Source organism: Puma concolor, chromosome C1 (assembly GCF_028749965.1).
Source record: "Puma concolor isolate L17-30 chromosome C1, mPumCon1.1.hap2, whole genome shotgun sequence".
Classification (NCBI taxonomy): domain Eukaryota; kingdom Metazoa; phylum Chordata; class Mammalia; order Carnivora; family Felidae; genus Puma; species Puma concolor.
Genome location: NC_141674.1, coordinates 20,546,492 through 20,569,659, shown reverse-complemented (window position 1 = coordinate 20,569,659; position 23,168 = coordinate 20,546,492). Strand labels below are relative to the sequence as shown.

The following is a 23,168-nucleotide window of genomic DNA, read 5'->3' as shown; positions in this document are numbered from 1 at the left end:
TCTCCCCTGGCGGGGCTCCTTGGACATGGGAGAGACAGTAAGGAGGCCCTTCTACACATTGCCCACCCCAGAGGTCTGGGGGGAGTCTGGAGACCCCCAACTTCTCCTCAGCCTGGGGAAAGGGTTCCCTGCCGCAGTTTCTTTGCTTGCCCTTTCTGAGTTGCTCTTGAAACTCACTCCCTTACCCAGGAAAACAAACAGATTTGGAGTCAAATGGACCTGGGTTCAAATCCCAGTTCAACTCTTTACTGTGTGACTTTGAGCAGATCAAATGTCCCCTTCAGTGAGGCCTTTTTTGGGAGCCCTTGTTTACAGAGTACATGTACTCCCTGTGGCCCCCTTTCCTACTTTATTTTTCTCTGCGGATTATTCACTCTCTGACATTGCCAAATCTTAAATTTGTCTCCTTATTACTATCTCCCTGAGCTGAAATTCAAGTTGTCCATAAGGACAGCAGTGAATGAATGAGAGCCTCTACTCTCAGAGCCTCAACTACCTCTTTTGTAAGATGGGAAGAGAGCCATCACCGAAAAGGCCATGGTGATGTGTGAAATGTTTGCACCAAAGCTTGGCATGGGGGAGGTGTTTGCTCAGTGGGGGTCTTTTTCCGGGGACCTTCCAGGAAGGTGGGGAAGGAAAGACTCCACCTGACCTGACGGGACCTCCCTGCTTTGTATTTGCACTGGAGCTGGGTCTGCCCTCCACCAGCTCTGACCCAGCCCCTGTTGGCATGTCCACTCCCCTTGGAGTCCTGTGGCCACTATGGGGAAGGAGCCTTGAATACTTGGCGAGAGAGCTCTGGCCAGAGAAATGGAGAAAGACCTGAGTCCTAGCCTGGAGCAGCTGTGTGGGTTTGAGCAAGTGGTTGTTCTTCTCCAGGCCTCAGTCTCCCCATCTGTACAATGGAGGGGTGTGCTCCGAGGGTCCCATCTCTAGGCTTTGCCTACCTGTGAGGCCTGGGAGGCTGAGAAGCTTCACCAGTCAAGAGCTTCCTCTTTAGCCACACTCCCAAAAACTTGCTCCTGCCTTTGCCTGGTGAACATACTCTTTCTGGTTCCCAAACACCCACGCTCAGGGTCCTGCACACTTAGGTCGTCAAATGCACACAAGGGTACATGCGCACATTTACCATCACTCTCCTTTGGATAGGAAAGAAGCTCTTTCAGCTCCAGAATGACCGTATTCCATCCAACCTCCTCCCAAATGTGGCCTCTGGCCCCGAGAATGAACCCCAATACAAACCAGGCTCGGGAAGGAAGGAGATGAGAGGCTGTTGGCCAATAGAGCACACAGATTGTGGAAATGGATGTTCCCTTGGGCCAGTCAGCAGCCCTCCCTCAGCCTCGGTTTTCTCATCTGTAAAATGGAGAAGGGATTACCTGTGCCACGGGATGCTTGTTTGGCATAAATGTGGTAACATATGTAGTGTGCTGGCACCGTGCCTAGCACACAGTAAACACCCACAATTCGGAGCTGTTATTAAGGAAATGGACATGCTTTGAGCATCTACTTCATGCTAAAGCTCCAAACAAAAGCTAACCTGGGCATCCTCAACCCAAGAAGGGTCCAGCACCCTGGTTCCTGTCCCCAGGATAAGATGGGGGTCCTTGCTTGGCAATGCCCTGGTCTGAGCAGAGGAGTGGAGCCCATCAGATCCTCTAAAGGGGTGGGGATGTTACCTGAGAGCCACACGCCGCTCTGGAGTCTCCAGCTCCCCAGATCCCTCAACAGGCTCCCAGGCTTGGCCTAACCCTCCCATTCGGGGCTCACCCCACATCAGCCCCACTCCACCCTCTTCACACATACAGACAGAAACATTTATCACAAAATCATTCTTTATTGAGGGATGGGTCAGGGATGGCATTAGGGAAGCACTGGAGGCCATACCCCGGTTGGCAGAGGAATCAGGTGTTGGCTCACACCCTGCCTCCTCTAGGGCACCGCAGGGTGGGGCTTGGCCGCCAGGTCCTGGCTGTGGCGCTGGACGCCAGGCTGGAGTGGAGGTGGGGTCGCGCGGTCCGGTCCGGGCAGCCTGGCCGGGCTGCAGTTTCCCCCAAACGGCCACCAGAGGGCAGCCGGCCCCCAGCGCAGAGGAATTCTCGGTTGCTCAGGTGATGGCTTCTTAAAAAAATAAAAAACCAGAGGCTGGTGTGTTCTCCCAGCAAACCCGAGAGGGGCGGGCCTGGGGAGAAGGCTCTGGTTTCTATGATCTCTTTGATAAAAAATAAGCAAAAATAATAACAAAATACGTGGTTTCTCTTTCTCCCTTTTCCCCCTCTAGGAACTGAGGTCAGCAATGGGGGTCTGGGGACTGGGGATACCCTGGTATGGCCTGGATTTCAAGGTGTAGGTCTCTTGTTTTCCCCTTACCACCCATAAATAAATTCATAAATAAATAAGTAAATAAATAAATTATAAATAGATACTCTTTTTGTATGTGCACATATATAGAGATACATCTTTCTTTCTCCTATCTAGGCAACTGAGTGACTAACCTCTCTGACTCTTTAGCTCAGAAATTCAAAAGTAAAGTGACATGATTAAGGTCAAGGGAGGGGGAAGATCAGGGACTTGGAGTGGCGCTGTAAAACCCCCAGCAGCATCCTGGAACTCCAAGCCAGCTGGGCTGTTTCTGAGTGGAACCCTGGCCACCTGAACATTCGAGAACCATGGAGCCAGCTGGGCCCTGTAGGGATCTGAACAGAATCCTGTGAAACACCCAATGTCCTAGAACTCCAGAACCAGCTGGGTCTTCGGGGTGTGGAGCTGAGGGTGGGGTGGGGGGTGGGGTTGGAACAAAGCCCTGGAGGACCTAACATTCTGGAATTCTGTAGTGATCAGGGCTGAAGGGTCACCAAGATATGACTAGACATCACTGGGGGAACGGGATCGGAAGGGGATCTTGGAAGAGGAACAACAGCAGCAGATGGCCCACAGCACCTTCTGCACGTCCTGGTTGCGGAAGGCGTAGATGATGGGGTTGATCATGGAGTTATAGGTCGCAGGGAGCAGGGTGAGATAGGTGTAGAGGGGTGGGGAATGGGCATCGCCCAGCAGGCAGTAGACAGTGAAGGGCAGCCAACAGGCAGCAAAGGCGCCAAGCACCACGGCCAGTGTGGCGATGCCTTTTCGGGTGGCCACGTAGTGGGAGGCGGGCAGCAGATGCCGCTGGAGGGCAATCTGCTGGGCATGGCGGCAGACGATGCGGCAGATCTGGGCATAGAGCTGCAACATGATGCCAAACACCATGAAGAAGGCAATGGCCAGGACCACCAGATGGTTCTTGGAGAGTGGATATACCACGCCACAGGTGGCCCGGGCATCCAGACAGTTCCAGGCCAGCACAGGCAGCAGCCCCAGACCCAGGGCGCCCCCCCACACTAGGGCCAGCATCACATAAGTCCGAGTCACCGTTGTCTCTGAATAGTAGGTGAGGGCATTGTACAGAGAAAGGTAGCGATCGACGGTGATGGCGAGTAGGCCGCCGACACTGGCGGTGAAGGCCATCGCCAGCACGCCAACCAGCACCAGGCTCATCTCTGCAGAGCCAATGCAGAACACAGCAGCAAAGTGCAGGACCAGGCCCAGGCCTGCCAGCAGGTCGGCCACGGCCAGGCTGCCCACCAGCAGGAACATGGGGGCGCGGAAGGTGGGAGTGCCCACAATGATGGCCACCACCAGCGCGTTCTCACAGGACACCAGGGTGCCTGAGATGCACAGCACCACATCCCAGGCCTTGGGTGAGGGTAGCGGTGCGCCTGGGCCTGTGGGCCCCTCTGCTGAGCCCACGCTGCTCACATTCACGTTTCCTGAGCCAGCAGAGAGCCAGGCCAGGGGGCTGCCTGCACCCCACATCATGGTACCTGTAGGAGAAAGGCCCTGTGAGAAGTTGGCTGGACCGGGTGCTGGGTGAAGGGGTCTGGAGGGGATGAGGTGCCACTCAGGATACATTGTAAGAGTATCTCAGAATACCTGGCTGGGTCCCAGTGCCTTGTCCCCCAGTCATGCCCCGGGGCTCCTTCCAGGATACCTTTGTCTCCCCCACATACACACCCCCAGGCCAGCAGGTCTCCAGCAGACCCCAGGCCTGGGTCTTTTCACTCTCCCTTCCAAACCCCTGGGTCCTGCAGGCCTCTTTCTCCCACGTGTGCGACCAGAGAAGAACCAGATGAAGGACTACCATTAGTGGATGGGGGCCCATAGGATCCAGAAGATGTGAGGTAGGCCCAGGACTGGGTAAGGGAAACATCTCTAGACTGAGGGGAGCTCTACTTCCTCCGGATCAGGATGACGCTCAGTTTCTGAGGCTCACCAGACCCCTCACGATTCTCTGGACTGCCAGTCCCAGGCTCCGCCCCCAGGGAATGCGCCGTGAAGCTCCTGCCAGCCCCCACTCTCCACTCCTGGGGTATCACCACCTAGGAACTCAGCCCCACCTCCGACATACACCGGCCCAGACTTCTGTCCCCGCCAGACCTCTATTTCTTCCTGAATCTCAGGATCTTTGGAACAGACACCCTCTGCTGGAGGCCTGGATCCCTGAGTCAGACCCCTCCTTCTGCCCGGACACCTGGATCTTGGACCTGACTCCACATCCTGTCCGTAAGTCTGGATCCCTAAGTCAGGCACCTCCTCCTGCTCGGACGCCTGGGTGCCTGCCCCAGATGCCTCCAGCCGGTCCCACCGGCCCAATCTCATAGGACCATCAGTCCCTTCAAGGGCCTCGGGGCCTTGGAGGAGTGCGCACCCCGCGCGGGGTCACCCAGCTGACGGCTCTCAGCACCCGGAAGCTGGGTCCCCGCCTGCTACCCCAGATTCTGGGCTCTGGGTCTCGACCTCCGACCTCGGCCAGCCGCTGGGAGCCTGTCCGCGGACCCAGTGCCCCAGCATCCTGCGTGCCCTTCCGGACGCCTGGTGCCCGCGCGGGGCCCCCTACTCACCTCTCGGGACTCGGCGTGGCCGGGCCGCGGGGAAGCTCTGCTCGGGTCCGGGCGGCGCAGGGTGTGCGCGGACCCGGAGAAGCCCCCGCGGCCGCGGGAGAAGCGGCGTGAGTCACCCCGCCCCGACCCGCCCCCGGCCACCGGTTCGGTGACGTAAGTGGCCCAGCCGGCCAATGGGTGCGTCGCGCTGGGGCGCAGCGCGCGTCGCGCGGCATAGTAATGAGGCCTCGCACCGCCCGCTCCCCCATTCATAAAAAGCGACCGTGGCCGCGGCCCCGCCCCCCTCCCCAATCGTCCCGCGCTGTCCTTGACGCGGCGCCCTCTGCGGGCCGGGGTTTCGGGGGGCGCTGGTGGGAGAGCCTCGGAGCAGTCGCAGGGAGGCTGCGGGGAATATGTAGGAAAAGCAGAAAGGGGCCCCGGAAAGGCTGTGGGGTGATGGGACCCTCAGGTGGTAGAGACGGACGGGATTCGGGTGACGGAGACCGAGCGATGAGGCTGAATGGGCGTCCTCGGCGAGGATGACGGGGGTTGCCAAGATGATGGGGCCCTGAGGTGATGGTGACAGCAGCGCGAGGGAGCAGGGAAGTGGGTGGCGGTGACAGTATGAGCATGGTGACAGGATCTTGGGGATGGTGGCCATGGGGCCACGGTGCCATAGAAAGGGAAGCCCCCAGGGCAACCAGAGCAGGGTCAGGTGACTGACATGATGGGGCTCAGGGATCCCAGGGTGTCAGAGGCGGTGGTGAGGGAAATGTCCAGATGATAGGACTTGGGGTCACCATGACCCTGTCACAAGTGTTGAGGTACTGAGGTGACAAAACGAGAAGAGGGTTGTAAGGTCCTGGAATGAAGATACCAGGTGACTGTGGTGAATGAGCCCCAGGGTAGAGGGACAGGGTACGCGGTCTAGGCGGACAGTGACCAGGCAAGTGAGTTGCTCTCAGGGCAGGTCCTCGTGATGCTGGGGCTGGGATAAGGAGTTGGGTGACGTCACTCATGTCAGTCCAATAGCGCCCTCCCAGCACGGGAGAGGTGGGCCTGGCAAGATTTCAAACCCTGAATTATTTATTCAGGGATCTGGAAAGCCAGCAGGGGTGGGGGGTGGGGGGCACTTCCCCGAAGCAGCAGGAGAAGGGGAGCCGGGAAGAACTTGGAAGCAGAAAACCTGGCAGCTCAGTCCCCTGAGCAGGCCCCTCTTGACCTCCCACCTTAGGCATCCTGGCAGGGTGGGGGGGGTATGGAGAAGGGGCTCCGTCTTCCCCGCCCCTGCCTGTCCTTTGTCCCGGGGACATACACTCCCCCAGCTGACTTTTCCAGAGGTGCCAGATGTGCCCAGGGGGAGAGGAACTGGCCGCTTCTTCCTCTGTCTCTAGCTTTGGTCCTCAATGCAACCATCCGGGCCTGTGGGGTGGGGGTGGAGGGCAGGGATCAGGTTAGGGGTTAAGGAATCGAGAGGGGCTCAGATCCCAGGCCCCACCGACTTCTTCCCTCAACACGACACCCCTGTAGTTGTTGGGGGAGGGGGGTGACAGGCCAGTGGCAGGGTAGAGGGAAGAGGAGACGGTAGGAGCTGGGGAAGATGAGGCGGTTCAGGTTGGGTGTGGCGAGTTGGGGGTGGAGATGGTCAAATCCCAATTCCTCCATTTCCTGTGTGACTTTGGGTGAGCTTCCTAGGCCCATTGTGCCCGTTTTGTCATCTGTGAGATGGGGATAATGTTAGTGTCTACCTCAGGATTGTTGGGAGGGCCTGGTGCCATATCAGCACTGGCTGTGTGGGCTGCCAATTGTATACCTGGCAGGAGGAGGACGCCTGGGAGGCACAGATGTGCAGGTAATAATTGAGGTTCTAGGGGTAGATGATACCACGCAGGGGAGGGAGCGGAGAGTGAGGAAAAAAGCCCCAGGGAACACGGCCGCTGAGGGCACAGACTGTGGATGAGTGTGTCCTTGCCAATTTCCTCCCTCTCCCTAGAACCCCTTCACTTCCTTCAGGACTTTGCCTTCAAGTCACTTCTTCTGAAGCAGGCTTCCCTGACATCTGTCCTCGATTACCCCTCCCCCCATCACTCTCTCCCCCACTTTCCTTGATTTCTTATTTTTCAGAGCACTAACCCCTCCTTCCATTATCTGTTTATGCACGTAGCTTCTTTTTTTACTACGGGTCAGCCCCACCAGAGTGTAAGCTTCATGAAGGTAGAGACTTTGTTCTGTTCTGGGCTGAGAACAGAACCTGGCTATATAGTAGGCGTTCAACAAACACTTGTTGATTGGATGGTTAAAGTAAAAAGCAGCATCTAGAGAGAGAGGAGAATAACGATAGGCACACTGTCAAGAGAGTGGGGTCGCCATAGAGAGAGAATACAGGGCCATCAGTCCCCCAGACCTCAGGTATCTGCTCTCTCCCCCATCAGAGCTGGGTCCCAACAACCACCCAGCTGGTCTCAGGGATGCGTAAAGGTGGCTGGGAGGTAGGCAGGAAAGAGTGGCATGAGGGACTGTCTTCTGTCATTCTCAGCAGCAGTTATGGTTCTTTATTAAAATTTTTTTTCATAAAGAAACATTAAAAAAAGACGGGGCGGCTGGGTACCTCAGTCAGTTATGCTTCCAACTCTTGATTTCGATTCAGGTCATGATCTCATGGGTTCATGAGATGGAGCTTTGGGCTCTGCGCTGACATCGCAGAGCCTGCTTGGGATTCTCTCTCTCCCTCTTTCTCTCTGCTCCTCCCTGCTTACGTGAACGCATTCTCTCTCTCTCTCTCTCTCTCTCTCTCTCTCTCTCTCTCTCTCAATAAGTAGAGGTGCCTAGGTGGCTCAGTCGGTTAAGCATCCAACTCTTGATTTCGGCTCCGGTCATGATCTCACGTTTTGTGGGTTTGAGCCCCACCCACATCAGGCTGTGCACTGAGAGTGTGGGACCTGCCTCAGATTCTCTGTCTCCCCTCCCTCCCTGCCCCTCCCCAACTTGTGCATGCGCTCTCTCAAGATAAACATTAAAAAAAAAAAATGTTCATAGCTTATTAATCCTCTCATGAAAAGTTTGCACAATCACCACAGATAGTCATGGCAGAATCTTTACTTCTTCTGTTTGTCTACACCAACTTTGGCCTGTGTGGAGACCTGACTTTCTTCATTCTGTTCTCCTGTGCCATTCGCTCTTTTCTGGAGGTCTTTTTCTTCTCATGCGGCCCACGTTCTGCAAGGCTCTCTTTGGGTTCATTTTTCTTTGCATAATCCAGGGAATTGTAAATCAGGCCCAAGCCAGTTGTGCCACCACCAAAGTGGGTTCTGACTCAAAATATAAAGATGACAGCTGGTGTGGTCTTGTACAGTTTGGCTAGTTTTTCTCAAAGTTCTGTCTTAGGTACTGTTGCCTTCTCAGGGCAAAGAACATCAGTGACCATGCTTCCACTGAAGTAGTTAGTTGGTTAGAACGCCCTGATCCATAGAGTTACAGTGTCGTTCAAGATGGAAGTTGGTCCTCAGGCAGCCAGGAAAGAGAAGAGGGCAGTGATATTTCTAGTCATGAGAAACCCCAGAGACTCAAGCAAAGTTATGGATTTTCACATGGGCACTCTCTCCACGCTCCAAACTGCCCTATATCAATGGGACGATGGAGGCCAACACTGCCAACTGGGTCTCTCTTCTCTAAAGGGCTACCGTGCGGCCCTCCTCTTCTTTCCTCCTTATGCCCTCTGCCATACCTCCTTGCTTCCTTCCCACCGCTGATACCCTGTCCAGTCCTTCCCAGCTACCAGGTGCCAGACTAGATCGAAGGGCTTACAACAACCCTGCATCCCCATTTCATAGCTGAAGTCTAAAGAAGCTGAACGACTTGCCCCAAATCACAGAGTAGATGGCAGAGCTGGGATCTGAAGCCAGTGTATGCGTAGCCAAATCCACTGTGCCTTCCATTCTATCCTAAACATCACCGTCTCCCCTGAAGCAGCGGGGAGTGAAATTTAACCAGGGCTGACAATACCTGCAGTTCCCCAGGTGACCACCAGATGGCCGTGAGCGTTCGCCTCCAGGTAAGACTTCTTCCTTTACCATTCTCTCTCCAATCAGGGGAATCCCATGGGCCTAGGCTCTCATTGGCGGTGGGTGTGTGGCCGAGGCACAGATAATATTCACACAAGCTCCGTGTCCAAGCCCCAAGAATCTGGGCATCATCAGCGCACACATTCTTAGCACAGACCCATTTGTTCATTCAGCCAGTATTCCCTGAAAATTCCCTGGGCTTCGAGTGGGTGCTATGGACAGAGAGATGATCTGGCCACATCCCTGCATGTTATTTCTCTCTCTGTAAAAAAAAAAATTATTTTGTAAGTAAACTCCATGCCACACATGGGGCTCAAACTCACAACACTGAGATCAACACATCCTCTACCACCTGAGCCAAACCGGCACCCCCACATCCCTGCATTTTCAACATGCAATAAATAGTTATTGAGCATTGTGCTACTTTCCAGGCATGGTTCTAGGCCCAGGGGATGCAGCAATGAACAAAAATCCTTGGCTTCTTCACAGAGCTTCCATTCTGATGGGGGAAAGATGCACAATCTATAAGTAGACACTTAACATGATATTAACTAGGGGGTCCTTGAGGGTCTCACAGACCAGAAGGACAGACTAACACGTACACAGTCACAACACGATACAATATGGTTACTTAATAAACACCTACTTTGTTGGGATGAGCACTGGCTGATGTATGGAAACCAATTTGACAATAAATTTCATATTAAAGAAAAAAAAGAAACCGCCCCCCCCAAATAAACACCTACTTAGCCCTTCAGTGTATAGGGAGTTAACTACAGAAGAAGATAAACAGGGTTTCTCCCTTCATAGGAATTATAGCCTAGGAAACGAAAGAGTAATTCGTTATACATATGATACATATTCTGAAGGAGAAAGGAAGTAGCATGGAGAATAACCAGGGGCCCTCTTTGAAGCAGGGAGGTCCAAGCCATTGAAGAGAGAAAAGAAGAGTTTCAAGGAGAAGGCACACCAGTACGAAGTCTCTGAAGAGGGAAAGAGCTGATGTGGCTGAGACAGAGAGAGGGGATGGAGACGAGATCTTGGTTTCCATTCAGGAGCTTCCCTGAGTGGGGAAGAGAAAGAGGGCAGTTTCAGAGACCTGAGGCATACTCAGGTGGAGGTGCCCATGAAGCAGATGGACCCACTGGATCCTGGGCTTACATCCTGGCCCCCCTCTTTGCAACTATGTGCCCCTGAGCAGGTGGTTTTTACTTTTTTTTAGTTTACTTGCTTATTTTTAGTAATCGCTACACCCATCGTGGGGCTTGAACTCACGACCCCGAGATCAAGAGCCGCGTGCTCTTCTGCCTGAGCCAGCCAGGTGCCCCTGATTTTACCTCCAAACCCACAGATTGGGGATAACAAAGCCCATGCCTAGAGGGCAGTTGTGGACATTAGATGAGAAGCTGCAGGTAAAAGCTCTTAGTGGAATGTATATTCTGCTAATAGTAAGAGGTCAAAAGTGTGAAGTATGTATTAGTTACAGGTGGCAGCTGGGGAGGGGGCTGGAGATGGCGCTATGAGACCTGATGGCTTTCAGATGGGAACTAATGGCGGAGGAATGGCCAAAATGGCCCCAGGAGAGGTGGACTAGGGCTCAGGAAGGAACCGGGCCACCGGGGAAGAAGAGGGGGAAAGAGGAAAAGGAGGAGCAGCAGAGAAGGGGCAGGAGATTGGACGTGAAAGAGGAGGGGGGAAAGAGAGAGAGGAGGTGCCCTCCGAGGAACCTGAGAAGTAGCCGCAGAGGGGGAAGAACGAGAAGAGGCCGGTGCCAGGGCAGGAGTTGAGGCTGAAGGGGAGTCTGTGTAAAGTCCCAACTGTCCTACTAATAATGAGACCAGAGAGTGTGGTGGGTTGGAGGCAGACGTGGGAGGCTGAGGGGCAGAAGAGAGTACGACGCAAGGGGTGAAGCAAGGCGAGCAGCCAGAGGCTAGGGGCCAGCTGAAGCCAGTCCCCCAGTCGTGGAGCCTGGTTGGTGGGGTTCACTCGACAAGGCCCGGCCTGCGAGGAAGTAACCTCGCGTGGAATCCAGATTTTGCCACTGTGACCTCCGCGTACCCACTCACCTTTTCTGAGCCTTAGTTTCCTCACCTGTGAAGTAGGGATAATAACTCTACCGAGCAGAGTTTTCGTGAAGCCGTTGGTGGGGGCTCCCAGGACCAGGTGTGAGGCTAGCGTTGGATCCCGCCCCCTTTTGTCCGAGCCCCGCCCCAGATAGCCCAACCGAGTTCCACCAGGCCACACCCACCAACCACGCCCCTACCTGGCCCCGCCCCCGACGACCTGGCCCCACCCCGGCCGCGCCACTGGCTCCGCCCCAGAATGACCATGCTCACCTGGCCACGCCCAGGTTGCCTGGGTCTCGCTCCCCACACCCCAGCGGAGCCGAGTCCGCGAGGGACGCATCACACCAGCTCTCCGCCGACCCCCAGCCCCCGCCCCGCCCATGGCCGCGCCGGGACCCCGCGCCTTACGGGCCGCGCTCTGTGGCGGCTGCTGCTGCCTCCTCCTGTGTGCCCAGCTCGCTGTGGCTGGTAACGCGGACCAGGATCTGGTTGAGGGCCCAGCCCGGGCTGGGGCAGGGGGAGCGTGCCCTTCATCCAGCCGCCTCTTCTGGAGCAGTCTGGCCTGGGGGTGGGGGGCAGGAGGGGACTTTCCAGACGAGTTCGGGGCTCTAGGGGTAGTTGAAGGGGGTTCTAGCCCTGTGTGGAGCTAGGAGTACGTAATAGGCTCCAGGGGTTGGGGGACTAGGGGCTTCAGGTGTGTCTGGGGGCAGCAGTTCTACACGGATCAGGGAACCCCAGGTGTATGCAAAGGAAGGGGACTCTGGATGAATGTGGGGGAGGTTGTGGGTGTGTGTAGCCATGTGTTTGTGGAAACTCCAGGTATGTAGTGGGGCTTAGCGGATCCAGGTGAGTGTATGTGTGCAAACGGGGGAGAGCCACGGTAGTGGGGAAGCGGCTGCAGCTCAGTTTCAAGGAGTTGCTCCCACTCCCAGGTAAAGGAGCTCGAGGCTTTGGGCGGGGAGCCCTGCTCCGCATGAACATCTGGCCGGCTGTCCCGGGGGCCTGCAAACAGTTCAAGCTCTGTGAGCATTGTGTGGAGGGGCATAAAGCACACAACCTCTCTGGCTGCGTGTGGGAGCAGTGTCAGCCAGAGGAGCCAGGTATGGAGTTGGGCCCTCCCCAAGTCAAGTGCCCCCAGTTCTGCACCTCAGAGCCTTGGCCGCTCTCCCCAGATCCCGCCCTTACACCTTCTCCCACCAGGACACTGTGTGGCCCGAGCTGAGGTGGTCAAGGAAGGTTGCTCTGTCTACAACCGCTCAGAGTCGTGTCCAGGTAAGAGGACTCCCACTGGCCTAAGTTGGAGAGAGGGGACTACGGTGTCCCCAAGCTAGAGCCTGCCCTTCAGGAAGGAATCGGCCTCTTTCCAGGGTCTCCAGTGACTCCAGGCTCTGGGGACTTAGGAGTCCTGAAAAGGGACTATATCGTCTGTATCTGGGAGCAGACTGCCCACGAAGTGGGGTCCACTTGCGTTTCTGCCTTTAGCTCACTGAGAAATCCCTTCCCCTTTCTGGCCTGTTTTCCCATCTGAAAATTGGCACAGCCAGAGGGTCCAGGACAGATGTGTAGAGGGGATGGAGGAGTTATCTTGCCTAATTTAAAACACAGGACTTCAGAATCAGAAGTTCAGAAGGGAATGGGGAGGGAGGGCTTGTTGGAGGGGGTGGCATCAGAGATGACCCTTAAAGGTAGAGATGGAGAGAGGCCACTTTGGGTGGAAGAGCTGTGTGAACTAAGGCTTGGAAGTATGTCAGGTGGACCTGGACCCGGACCAGGGAGCCTGATCTGAGTCAGAAGTCCGGCCGTTAGCCTGGGCTGGGGTCTTGGTGGGGGTCAGAGAATGGGAGGGCTGGCTTCGTATGGATTCCCTTGTCTTTCCAGCTGCCCACCACCACCCCACCTATGAACCAAAGACAGTCACAACAGGTAGGTGCCACCTGGGAGAACGGTAGCGGTGGGAAGACTAGAGTTGCCAGCAAAGACAGAGCCGGGCTCAGGCACTACATGCTCTGTGACCTCAGCCCTGTGACTTGTGCTGAGAAGAAGTTCCCACATCTGTAAAATGGGTTGGGTAATCCCTCACAGAGTTGCTGCGAGAATTTTATGAGCAGGTGTACGGCGCCTAGTTCAATGTCTGACACATAGAAACAATCGGGAAATGATGGTTGCCATCCCTTCTCCCCAACACCAGCAGTTCTGGGAGCTCGGGCTGACTCTCAGAACCTGCCCTTGGTGCTGAAGGGTGTGTGGCTCAGGTTGCCAACGAGGTGCAGCGCAGTGACTACCTGCCCACTGCAGCCCCCGGGTCCAGAGAGGGTCACAGAGCAGGTTCCTGGCAGAGCGGAAGCAAGAACTCTGCCCCTTGGTTCCCACTGCCCCTTAGGGCCTGGAGGTCACCAGACTTGGTAGGGATGGCTGCAGAGGCTTTTGGTTAATTAAAGCCAGAAACTTGATCTTGGAGGCTGAATTATTGATGGCCCAGCTCCCTCCGGCTGAGCGCCAGATCGGTCTTGGGCAGCTCATTTCTTCCCTCTCCTCCTCCCCCAGTATCCTTCTCTGGGGCTCCCTGAGCTTGTAGCTGGGACCCCCTTTGCCCTTCCTATTCTCAGGCCCCCTTACACAAGTTATACCCTCCAGGAGGAGGACCCAGCTCCTAGTTGGGCCCCTCTCCAGTGCCCCAGAATGATCTTCTACCTCCAGTCCCGCCCTGCCCTGGCACCTGGCCTAGGGCCTGAAATCGAATCCGTGGTGGGAGTTGATGGCTAACATGGCACAGCTGGGAGCCACCCAGACAGCCTGGCAACCGTGGGCCCTAAGACAGGGCAGGGGAAAGGGTCAGGGGATGCTGTGAGACTGGCTCTGTCTTAACTGTGAGGTGACTGGACAGATCTCACCCTCAGAACCCAGCTTCTCCTTCTGACATACATCGTCTAGTCTCCATGGACCCACTTGGTAGGGTGTGGGCCTCCCCTTCTTCCTTCTCTAAGGGCTCGGATGTTGGGTGACTCCAGGTCCGGGGACTTAGGAGTCCTGAAAAGGGACTATATCATCTGTATCTGGGCTTTGAACCCTGAGACCCGAGGCCAAAAGAAACTCTCAGCTGAAGGGCTCTAGACGCTTAACTTCTGGGTCTATCCTCACCCTGCCGGGCCAGCGTGGGATAGGGGGGCTGGAAGGGAGCTCATTGCTATCAGGACCATGTGATCCTGAGGCCCAGAGAGGACGTGAAAGACATCAAGCCACAGAGCAACTGGGAGCAGAGCCAGGGCCGGAGCCAAGGCCTCACCCTCCCCTGCCCCAGACACTGCCCCTCCCAGCAGGCGCTTCCCAACCGCCCACAGGATTGGGCTGAACTTCTGAGCCTGCTGTTCAAGGCTCCCATTTTGAGGACTGGGGCCTCCAGGTGACCTGTGCTGGTTATTGGGGTAGGGCTAGGATCCTGGTCCACAGTGGCCTGCTATGACCTGCACCCTGCAGGGAGCCCCCCAGTCCCTGAAGCCCACGGCCCTGGCTTCGATGGGGCCAGCTTCATTGGGGGCGTCGTGCTCGTGCTGAGCCTGCAGGCAGCGGCCTTCTTCGTCTTGCGCTTCCTCAAGGCCAAGGACAGCACCTACCAGACACTGTGAGTACCTGGCCTGCCAGTAGGGTCTCAGCTCACTTCCCCCACCTGACTCTTGCCCTTTAGGTCCCCTTTAAGTGCCAGTGCACTGTCTTCTCAATGGGGCAGCACTAAGGGCAGGGCAGCGTGTTCCCCACATCATCACCCATGGGAGCCACGCTTCTCAACATGTGGGGTTCTCTCTGCCCCTTGCTGGCTGGGGCCAGGACTCAGCCTGGACCCTGTGTCTGAGAGCCCGACTGAGCCCATCTGTCTTTGTCCCTCATGCTGCCAGCAGAGAGGAGAACCAGTAGGTGACGTAGCCCAGGCAAGCCTTCGTTCTGCAGCTCTGGGGCCGCAGGCAGGAGCCTGGGACGTGTGTGCGGTTTGGTTTTCCTCTAAGAAGGGGGGCTGCTCTGAGGGCCCCGTGTGCCGTGTGTGTGTGGTGGGGCGGGTTGCTGCAGCCTCCATTCAAGTGTGCTCTTCCAGCCACTGCCTGCTTCCTGGGGGTGGGGGTCCTCAGCCCGGCTGAGGCAGGGCCACTGCCCTGAGTGCCCTCTCTGTCTGGCCTCTGCAGAATCTGACCCCCTTCAGGCCTGGATTCCACACTGAGGGGAAGGAGGACGAAGAGGCTGCCCTCTCGGCCCCCTTGTAGGTGCCGGGGTGGGAAAAACTTTGGCCACCGATTTCTGGCCCCTGTGGGCATTAAGCAGGCTCAGTGCCTGGCAGCTGACATCCCCTCCTGTCCCGGGCCTGGTACCTGCAGCTGAGAGCATCCTTCAACCACCTCGTGTCTTATCCATTATCCCTGTGGGCCCCCTGCCTGGCACGGGGTCTGTGCCTGCCTCTTCCCACCCACCTGGCACTGCCCCCAAATAAAGGAATTCTTTCCAGCACTGTGCTTCACATCCTGTGTCTTGGGCTGTGTGGATTTGTTGGGGTTGGGGTACAGCTGTTGTCCTCTCCTTAATGAGAATTCAACCTTGGACTGTTACTGTCACCTTTTAAAACATTTTCAAGGGTGCCTGGGTGGCTCAGTCAGTTGAGCGTCTGACTTCAACTCAGGTCATGATCTCACTGCTCGTGAGTTCAAGCCCCACATCGGGCTCTGTGCTGACAGCTCAGAGCCTGGAGCCTGCTTCGGATTCTGTGTCTCCGTCTCTCTCTATCCCTCCCCTGCTCATGCTCTGTCTCTCTCGGTCTCAAAAATAAACATTAAAAAAAATTTTTTTTTAATATTTTCATTTGTTATACGTGTTTAACCCTCTTCCCCCGCCCTTTATAGATGAGTCTGTGGAGACTCAGAAAGGTAGATACACTTGCTCAAGATCATGCAGTAGGACAGGGGAGAGCTGGGATTTGAATCCAGGTTTTTCTGACTCCAGAATAAGGAGAAGTTCAGAATTCCCCCACAGAGGCATCTTCAGGCTCTCTTGGCTCCTAAAGTTAGGTCTCTGCCCCAATGCCAAGGTGGAGATGCCCCTAGGACTCAACAGCCATTTCTGTACTCGTGGCCTTCCTCACTCAGGCCCTTTTGGAAAGCCCCTGCCCTCCCATGCCCACCTCCTCTGCTTCTCTCCCACCCCACTTCACCCCACCCCTGCCCAGAAGTCTTCCCTGACTGATAACATCTCCCACTGCTGGGGCACTTGCTGGAAACAGGGCATGTGGCTAAGAGTCTGACGGTGTTATCTGGTTTCATCCCATGATTGTCCCAGGAAGTGGAGTGGAGAGGCCGTAGAGGGTGATGGTGGCGAGGTCAGCGGGTGGAGCCTGACTGCTCTGTGTGAACTGGAGGAAGTTATTTCCCAGCCCTGGCCGTGCTTCCCCATCTGTAAAGTGGGGTAACAGCAGCGTCTGTCTCCGTGGGCTCTGGGGAAGATTCAGAGCGGATGCACAAGCTCAATCCGCATTCCAGACGCCATCACCCCACAGCGTTCGCGCCACTTCCTGCCCCTGGGCCCGGCCTCCCTGCACTCCAGCTGGAAGGGCACTGAGGGACCCTGGGGCCCGCAGCAGTTCCGGCTCCTCCTCGGCCTCACAGAGAGCTCACCTGCCCACTCTTGCCACCATCGACATGCCTAACAGTCACCTCCTCGCCCCTCCCCTTCCACACTTCCACCAAAGCCCCCGTCTCCGACATCAGCCTCCCCTTTGAGCGCCCCTTTCTCAACACTCGGATCTACTTCTTCCTCCCAGCCTGTCTGGCTTTCTCTCTTCTCCAAGCCTTTATACACGAAGTTTCTCCTGCCTGGATCGCCCTCCCTTGGCTTCTCCACCCAGCACTTAGTGCTGGCAGGGATAATGCCCATCCTTTCCAGAGCTGAGGGAGGAAATGCCCCCACCTCCTTCTGATTTTACCATCAGTTAAGGAAATTTCTTTTGGATGTTTGCTTTTTCCAAAGTAGTAAATGCCTGTAAGGAACAAAAGGACGATACAGATTTTTTTTTTATAGAAAGAGTGAGAAACCCTTTCCCCCTGGTCCCACTCCCCAGAAATAATTATGCTTAAGAGCACATTTCAGGGGTAACCTGGGTGGCTCAGTCGGTCAAGCGTCCAGCTCTCGGTTTTGGCTCAGGTCGTGGTCTCATGGTTCCTGAGTTTGAGCCCTGAGTCGGGCTCCCTGCTGACAACGCAGAGCCTGCTTGGGATTCTCTCTCTCTTCCTCTCTCTCTCTCTCTCTCTCTCTGCCCCTCCCCCCACTCATCCTCTCTCTCTCTCTCTCTCTCTCTCTCTCTCTCAAAATAAATAAAATAAAATTTTAAATTATAAATAGCACATGATAAATACGCTTGTCTGCAAATCTTGGCACACCTGTGGAAGAATGTGGGGAGGAGAGATCCCTTGAATTGGAATTTCAGGATCTCAGAGTCCATTTCATGGACCCATCCTGTCTGGCAAGCTCGGCCCCCACCTTCTGACACCCGCTTTGTACCCCAGCCCTCCCTGCCCCCACAAGCACTGAGAAGAGAGGGCTTGAGAAGGCTTTCAGGGAAGGTTTGATGAATGAATGAGTGAGTGAAAGAATGGATGAGTGAACGAACAAGCAAATGAGGCTTCTCTCTGCTTTCCTGTCACCTGAGGTCCCTCTCCAGCTCAGTCGTCAGTCCTCACATCTGGACTGTGGCTACTGCCCCCTCACTGGCCTCCTAGCCTCCAGACCTGCCCTGCACAGTCTGCCCACTCAATGGTCTGCCTATGTTAGTAACTACTTCCTAAACCCTGCCAGGGGCTCCCCAACAGACTTGAGAGTGGGTATGAAGTCCCTTTGTCAAGAGTGCCTCTCTCCCTGGCGGGGCACTTGGGCGAGATCTCTGTGGGCCCAGGCAGACAAGTGTCAGTGCACAAGCCACGTCCTGCCTCTGGGCCTCATTTTCTCCTTGTTTATTCATTCCTTTAACCAATATTTATTGAGCACCTGCTTTGTGCCAAGCATGTAACCCAGGGCCAATAATGACTATGAGCCAAGCTGTGTAAGGACCAGAGGCAACGCACAAACAGCACCCAGCAGGACTTGTGGAGTGCAGTAAGTGCCCAACAAATGGTAGCCGTGGTCATTACAAAAAAATTTTTTTAATGTTTATTTATTTTTGAGAGACAGAATGTGAGCAGGGGAGGGGCAGACAGAGAGGGAGACACAGGATCCGAAGCAGGCTCCAGGCTCTGAGCTGTCAGCACACAGCCCGATGTGGGACTCGAACCCACGAATGGTGAGATCATGACCTGAGCCAAAGTGGGATGCTTAACCGACTGAGCCACCCAGGTGCCCCCTAGCCATGGTCATTTTTAACACTTGACAAGGACCAGGGAAGGACTCCTGGAGGAGATGGTGTTAGGGCTGGATCTTCACCAGACGGGGGGGGGGGGGGGGGGGGGGGGGGGGCGGGGGCCTTCACAGGTAGAGATGGAGAGGAGGACATTCCAGATGGAAGGCACAGAACGAGCAAAGGTTCAAAGGCAGAGAAGTCCTATGTGAACCCAAAGGTCTGGAGAGACGGCTGCAGAGCCCTGGAGAACAGAATCAAAAGTTGGACTCCATCCTGGTCCCGGGGGCTGAGGGAAGAAATGCCTCCACCTCCCACTGGCTCCGACTTGGAGGAGGGGGGTGTCCCTTGGAAGGGACAATGGGAGGAAGTCTTGTTCCATGTTCTCCCACCAGCTTGGCCCCCTTATAAACTGATATCCTCTGGGGCACCAGCAAGATGGGCCTACTGTGGACCCCACTCTCCCTTTTGCTCCTCTTGCTTGGGAAGCCTGCCAGGACCACCCCAACTGCCCAGGTGGCAGCCTAAGATGCTCTCCCCTCCCCACCCACCCGCCCTCACTCCTTCCCTGGGGGTCCTTCTCCCGCCCAACCTCACAGAGCTGTAATGTATGCAAATTGATGCAAATGGTGCAGCTCTGGAGGCAAGGGTCCTGACAGCTAGAATCTGGGAGATGGAAAGAGAACCGCAGAGGGGCCTGGAAGAGATACACCCGTTCCCCCATGCCCACCCTGTGACCACCCGGCCCTGCTTCTTCCCCCAGGGGACTGGAAGCCAGCAAAGTGGTCCTCCTGCCCAGTTGTCCTGGAGCCCCAGGAAGTCCCAGAGAGAAAGGAGCTGCAGGCCCTCAAGGTGAGAGATGCCGGGGAGAAGGCAGGGACCCGGGGTGAACTGGGCAGGCTGGGGATCAGCGGTTACTGGTTACTGTCTGTGCTGAGAGGCCATGACCAAGAGGCAAGGAACCTAACGTGTGCCAGGCCGTGGGCTGGATGCCCAGCACCCCAAGTTTGACTCTGTGAGGTAGCTGGTTCTATCCCCAGTTTGCTGAGGGGAGTGTGAGGCTCAGAGATGATAAACTGTGTGCCCACGATCACAGAGCCAGGAAGGACTGCAGCTGGGATTTGACTTCAGCCTCCAAGTCACTCGTTGCCTTTTGGCCCTGAGCATGGGGTGGGACTTAAGGCACCTTGGTCTCTGGGATTTCAGGGCAACCTGGACCACCTGGCAAGATGGGCCCCAAGGGTGAGCCTGGTGGAGTGTGTGGGACCGTGGACTTCCTCTGCTTTCTTTGCTTCTGTCCCTGGACTAGAGAGGGGTGTCTCTGCTTAGCCATGGTTCAGCAATCCACTATGATCACCCCCCGGGGGGCAGGGGGGGGTAGAAGGCTGGGAGAGGAGGGGAAGATTAGGAAGGGGCCTGGGCACCCTCCCTTGGGTTTGAGGGCCCTCCCTTGGGAGTACTCAGACCTCAGATCCAACACTCTGTCTTTCCCTGGGGAAAGACTCCCTGTGTAGAGTCCCTCTTCAGGAGCCATCGAGAGGGTTCCTGGGGTCCCACACTTGGCCTGTTCCATTGCCCGCAGGGTGAGGGTTGGGAGATACTGTGGCAACACATCTCAGCCCATCTCTCCTTCCCCAGGCCCCAGAAACTGCCAAGAGCTGCGGAGCCGGGGTGCCACGTTGAGCGGCTGGTACCGTCTATGCCTACTCAAGGGCAGAGCCCTCCCAGTTTTTTGTGACATGGACACCAAAGAGGGCGGCTGGCTGGTGAGTGCCAGGGAGACTCCCGGGGCTCAGAGGCCAGGCCCAGTGGGCACTTCTTCCTCTTGGACCCTAGGGGGAGCCAGAGCCCTCTGGAGCTAAAGCATTCCTTCGAGTCCTTCACGGACCAATACTTACTGAGCTCCCAGAGGGCCTGAAGAAGTCTGAGAAGGCTCCTCAAAGGAGATGACATTTGAAAGGGCCTTGAAGGCTGTATAGAAGTTCTCTAGATAGATGCGGAACTGAAGGGCATTCCAAGTAGAAGGAAAGACAAACACACAGGGAGGCAGGAGAACACAAGATGGTTTGAGGAGACCTTGTGAATGAGCTGGGAGCAGATAAGAGGCCAGCTAATGTCTACAGGTGTGGGTCAAGGACAGATTAAGGGCCTCTGAAAAGGCCAGTGCATGGAGGGCATTGAATAACTGACTGAGGAGCGCCGGAGGCATCAGGCAGCCATGAAAGTGTTGTAAACAGGGGAGGGACCTGGTCAGACTTACGTTTTAGGGAAAAGACTCAGGCTGCACCATGGAAGGTGCATGGCAGTGGGGGTAGGATGGAGGCAGGGACACAGGTTAGGAGGAATTCAGGGGCCCCAGGCCACAGTGGAAGGGGAGGTGCTTAGACTGAAGGATATTGAGGAGGGAAACTGCAGGGCCTAAGGGCAGCTTAGCCTGCAGTGGGGACCGAGGGGCATCAGGGTAAGGCCAGGACTCGAGCTTGGGCCTCTGGAGGTGACCTCTCTGCTCTAATATCTCGATTCCCATAGTAAGTTAAGGAGGTTATTTTGACCTGGCTTGATCAAATTTGATCCCAGCATGACTGACCGTCCTCTAAGGACAGGGCGGATGTTCCCAATCATTTCAGTCTCCCTGGGACTTGTCAGGCTTTGGCAAGAGGTTCAGTGTCAGTAGAAGTTAGTAAGGGAATGTGGAGTTCATCACTATTCACAGGCAAAGATTGGGGCGCCAGGCTGGCTGAGTCAGTGGAGCGTGCAGCTCTTGATCTCGGGGTCGTGAGTTTGAACCCCCATTGGGTGTAGAGATTAACCTAAAAAAAATAAAAATCTTTAGAAAATAAAAACAAAAGTCACTTGGACTTACACGTTACTAACAAGCCCCCAATCCAAAGAGGGGGCAGGTGTCCGCCCTCCCCTCACAGTGCACCCACTCTCCGCTGCCACAGACCCCCACCCCCACCCCCGGCTTCTCCTCATGACCTGCCCGGCCTGGAGTAATGGCCGCTGAGCTGGCCTTCTCTGCCTCCTTAGGTGTTCCAGAGGCGACAGGACGGGTCCGTGGATTTCTTCCGCTCTTGGTCTGCCTACAAAGCAGGTTTTGGGAGCCAGGAGTCTGAATTCTGACTGGGGAATGAGAATTTGCACCCAGCTCACTGTTCAGGGTAAATTCCCAGCAGGTCCCAGGGAGTTTGGGGGGCATTTCTCTGGCACTCTGAATCCTCACCCTGGATCTGAGGATTCCTCCACCCGTGCCTCCTTCTTCCCTCCATGTACCTGGGAGCTGCGGGTGGAGTTCGAGGACTTCACTGGCAACCACACCTTTGCCCGCTATGAGGCTTTCCGCCTCCTCGGGGAGGCAGATCACTACCAGCTGGTTCTGGGCAAGTTCTCGGAGGGCACTGCAGGTGAGTGAACCTGAGGTGGGGCCCAGAGCAGGGAAAGAAGGTGAGGGAGGCTGGATCCACTCCCAGTGTGACCACGGCCTCCATCACTGACCCAGGGCAATTTCTTCCCCTCTGCGAGCCTTGGTTTCCTCATCTGAGAAATGGCACCCATGAGACAGAATGGTGCAGGCAGGAGTGAAGAAATTGGGCTCTGGAGGCCAACAGTCCTGAGTCTGAATCCAGCCCCTTCATTTACTAACAGCGTGACCTTGGGCAAGCTCCTTGCCTGTCAGTTTCCTCCCCTGTCAGTTTCCTCCCCTGTAAAATGGGCGAAGAGGCAGGGAGGGAGGATGTGGGAGCCATCTGAGGCCCTGCTGAGCATCTGCCCTATCTGCTTCAGAAGAGGAAGCAGAAAGTTTGGTTTTTTGGGTTTTTTTTTTTTTCTTCTTCAGAGAAACAGTGACTGTTGAGGAGAGACTTCAAAGAGGGAAGTGGTTGTGGGGATGTGCCTCAGGATCCCCCTTGCCCGGGCATTGAGAAGTCCCTCCCAGCTCCCCCAGGCAGAGCTGTTCAGGCTGCTGATGGGAGCTGGGGATTCTGGGAGGGAGACGAGGCAGAGGGAGGAGCAAGTGGCCTTGGAGCCGCAGTCCCCAGTTCAAGTCCCAGTACCACCGTGACTAGCCGAGTGACCTTGGGAGAACACTCTGGCTCCTTGGTACTGCTGTTTCCTCCTGGGGCCTGATAACGTCCACAGTGGCTCTGAGGCTCCTGTGAGATCATCTCCTCAAGGGTGCCAGGCATGGTGCCCGGCTCCAAGGTGCCTCCATCCCCTATCAGGAGACTCCCTGAGCCTCCACAACGGGAAGCCCTTTACCACCTATGATGCTGACCACGATATGAGCAAGTGCAACTGTGCCGTGACTGTCCACGGTGCCTGGTGACACGGATCCTGCTACCGGTCCAATCTCAACAGGCGTTACGCAACGTCTGAGGCCACCGCTCACAAGTATGGCATCGACTGGGCCTCAGGCCGGGGCGTGGGCCACCCTTACCGCAAGGTTCACATGATGCTTCGCTAGGACACCGTGGCAGCCAGCACCCTTATCTATCCTGTACAGCTTCCGGACCGAGGGCTACACTCCCCGTTGCCAAATGCCTCTGCTCCCCTGTCCACGTTTAAAAATAAAATCACTTTAACCCTTTCCAGGCTTGCAGGACTCTTCCAGTGACTGGGAAACTCAAGAGGGCAGAGCAGACAGTTGGCCAAGTGTCCGACTTCGGCTCACATCATGATCTCGGTTCGTGAGTTCGAGCCCCGCATCGGGCTCTGTGCTGCCAGCTCAGAGCCTGGAGCCTGCTTCAGATTCTCTGTCTCCCTC

At 55.9% G+C, this 23,168-nt stretch overlaps 3 protein-coding genes and 1 long non-coding RNA gene across 5 annotated transcripts; 2 read left to right on the top strand and 2 right to left on the bottom strand.

Moving 5' to 3' along the window:
* Positions 1-1,817: 1,817 nt before the first annotated feature.
* GPR3 (G protein-coupled receptor 3) lies at positions 1,818-5,054 on the bottom strand. Its single transcript, XM_025912334.2, has 2 exons — positions 4,941-5,054; positions 1,818-3,863 (listed from the first exon to the last, which is right to left on the bottom strand). Exon 2 carries the CDS (start codon positions 3,856-3,858, stop codon positions 2,866-2,868), a length of 993 nt encoding a protein of 330 aa, XP_025768119.1. The 5' UTR covers positions 3,859-3,863; positions 4,941-5,054; the 3' UTR covers positions 1,818-2,865.
* A 2,945-nt stretch (positions 5,055-7,999) lies between these two features.
* Positions 8,000-11,209, bottom strand: LOC147577868 (uncharacterized). The gene is made up of 2 exons (XR_015254567.1): positions 11,047-11,209; positions 8,000-9,242 (listed from the first exon to the last, which is right to left on the bottom strand). It is a non-coding gene; the product is annotated as an uncharacterized LOC147577868 (long non-coding RNA).
* A 97-nt stretch (positions 11,210-11,306) lies between these two features.
* On the top strand, positions 11,307-15,547 carry CD164L2 (CD164 molecule like 2). Of its 2 annotated transcripts, XM_086716154.1 has the most exons (6): positions 11,310-11,514; positions 11,979-12,146; positions 12,247-12,318; positions 12,925-12,969; positions 14,521-14,665; positions 15,219-15,547. In XM_086716154.1, the coding sequence occupies exons 1-6, from the start codon at positions 11,427-11,429 to the stop codon at positions 15,223-15,225; spliced, it is 525 nt and encodes a 174-aa protein (XP_086572280.1). In that variant the 5' UTR covers positions 11,310-11,426; the 3' UTR covers positions 15,226-15,547. The 2 variants fall into 2 exon arrangements, with proteins under 2 accessions (XP_086572281.1, XP_086572280.1); XM_086716155.1 differs by lacking the exon at positions 15,219-15,547 and having other exon boundaries at positions 11,307-11,514; positions 14,521-14,669.
* A 3,297-nt stretch (positions 15,548-18,844) lies between these two features.
* On the top strand, positions 18,845-22,991 carry FCN3 (ficolin 3). The gene is given in 9 exon segments (XM_086716153.1): positions 18,845-18,896; positions 18,899-18,923; positions 19,164-19,258; positions 19,613-19,657; positions 20,045-20,172; positions 21,437-21,550; positions 21,552-21,571; positions 21,680-21,810; positions 22,627-22,991. Coding segments are annotated over 9 exon segments (852 nt in total). The 3' UTR covers positions 22,869-22,991.
* The last annotated feature ends 177 nt before the right edge of the window (positions 22,992-23,168 follow it).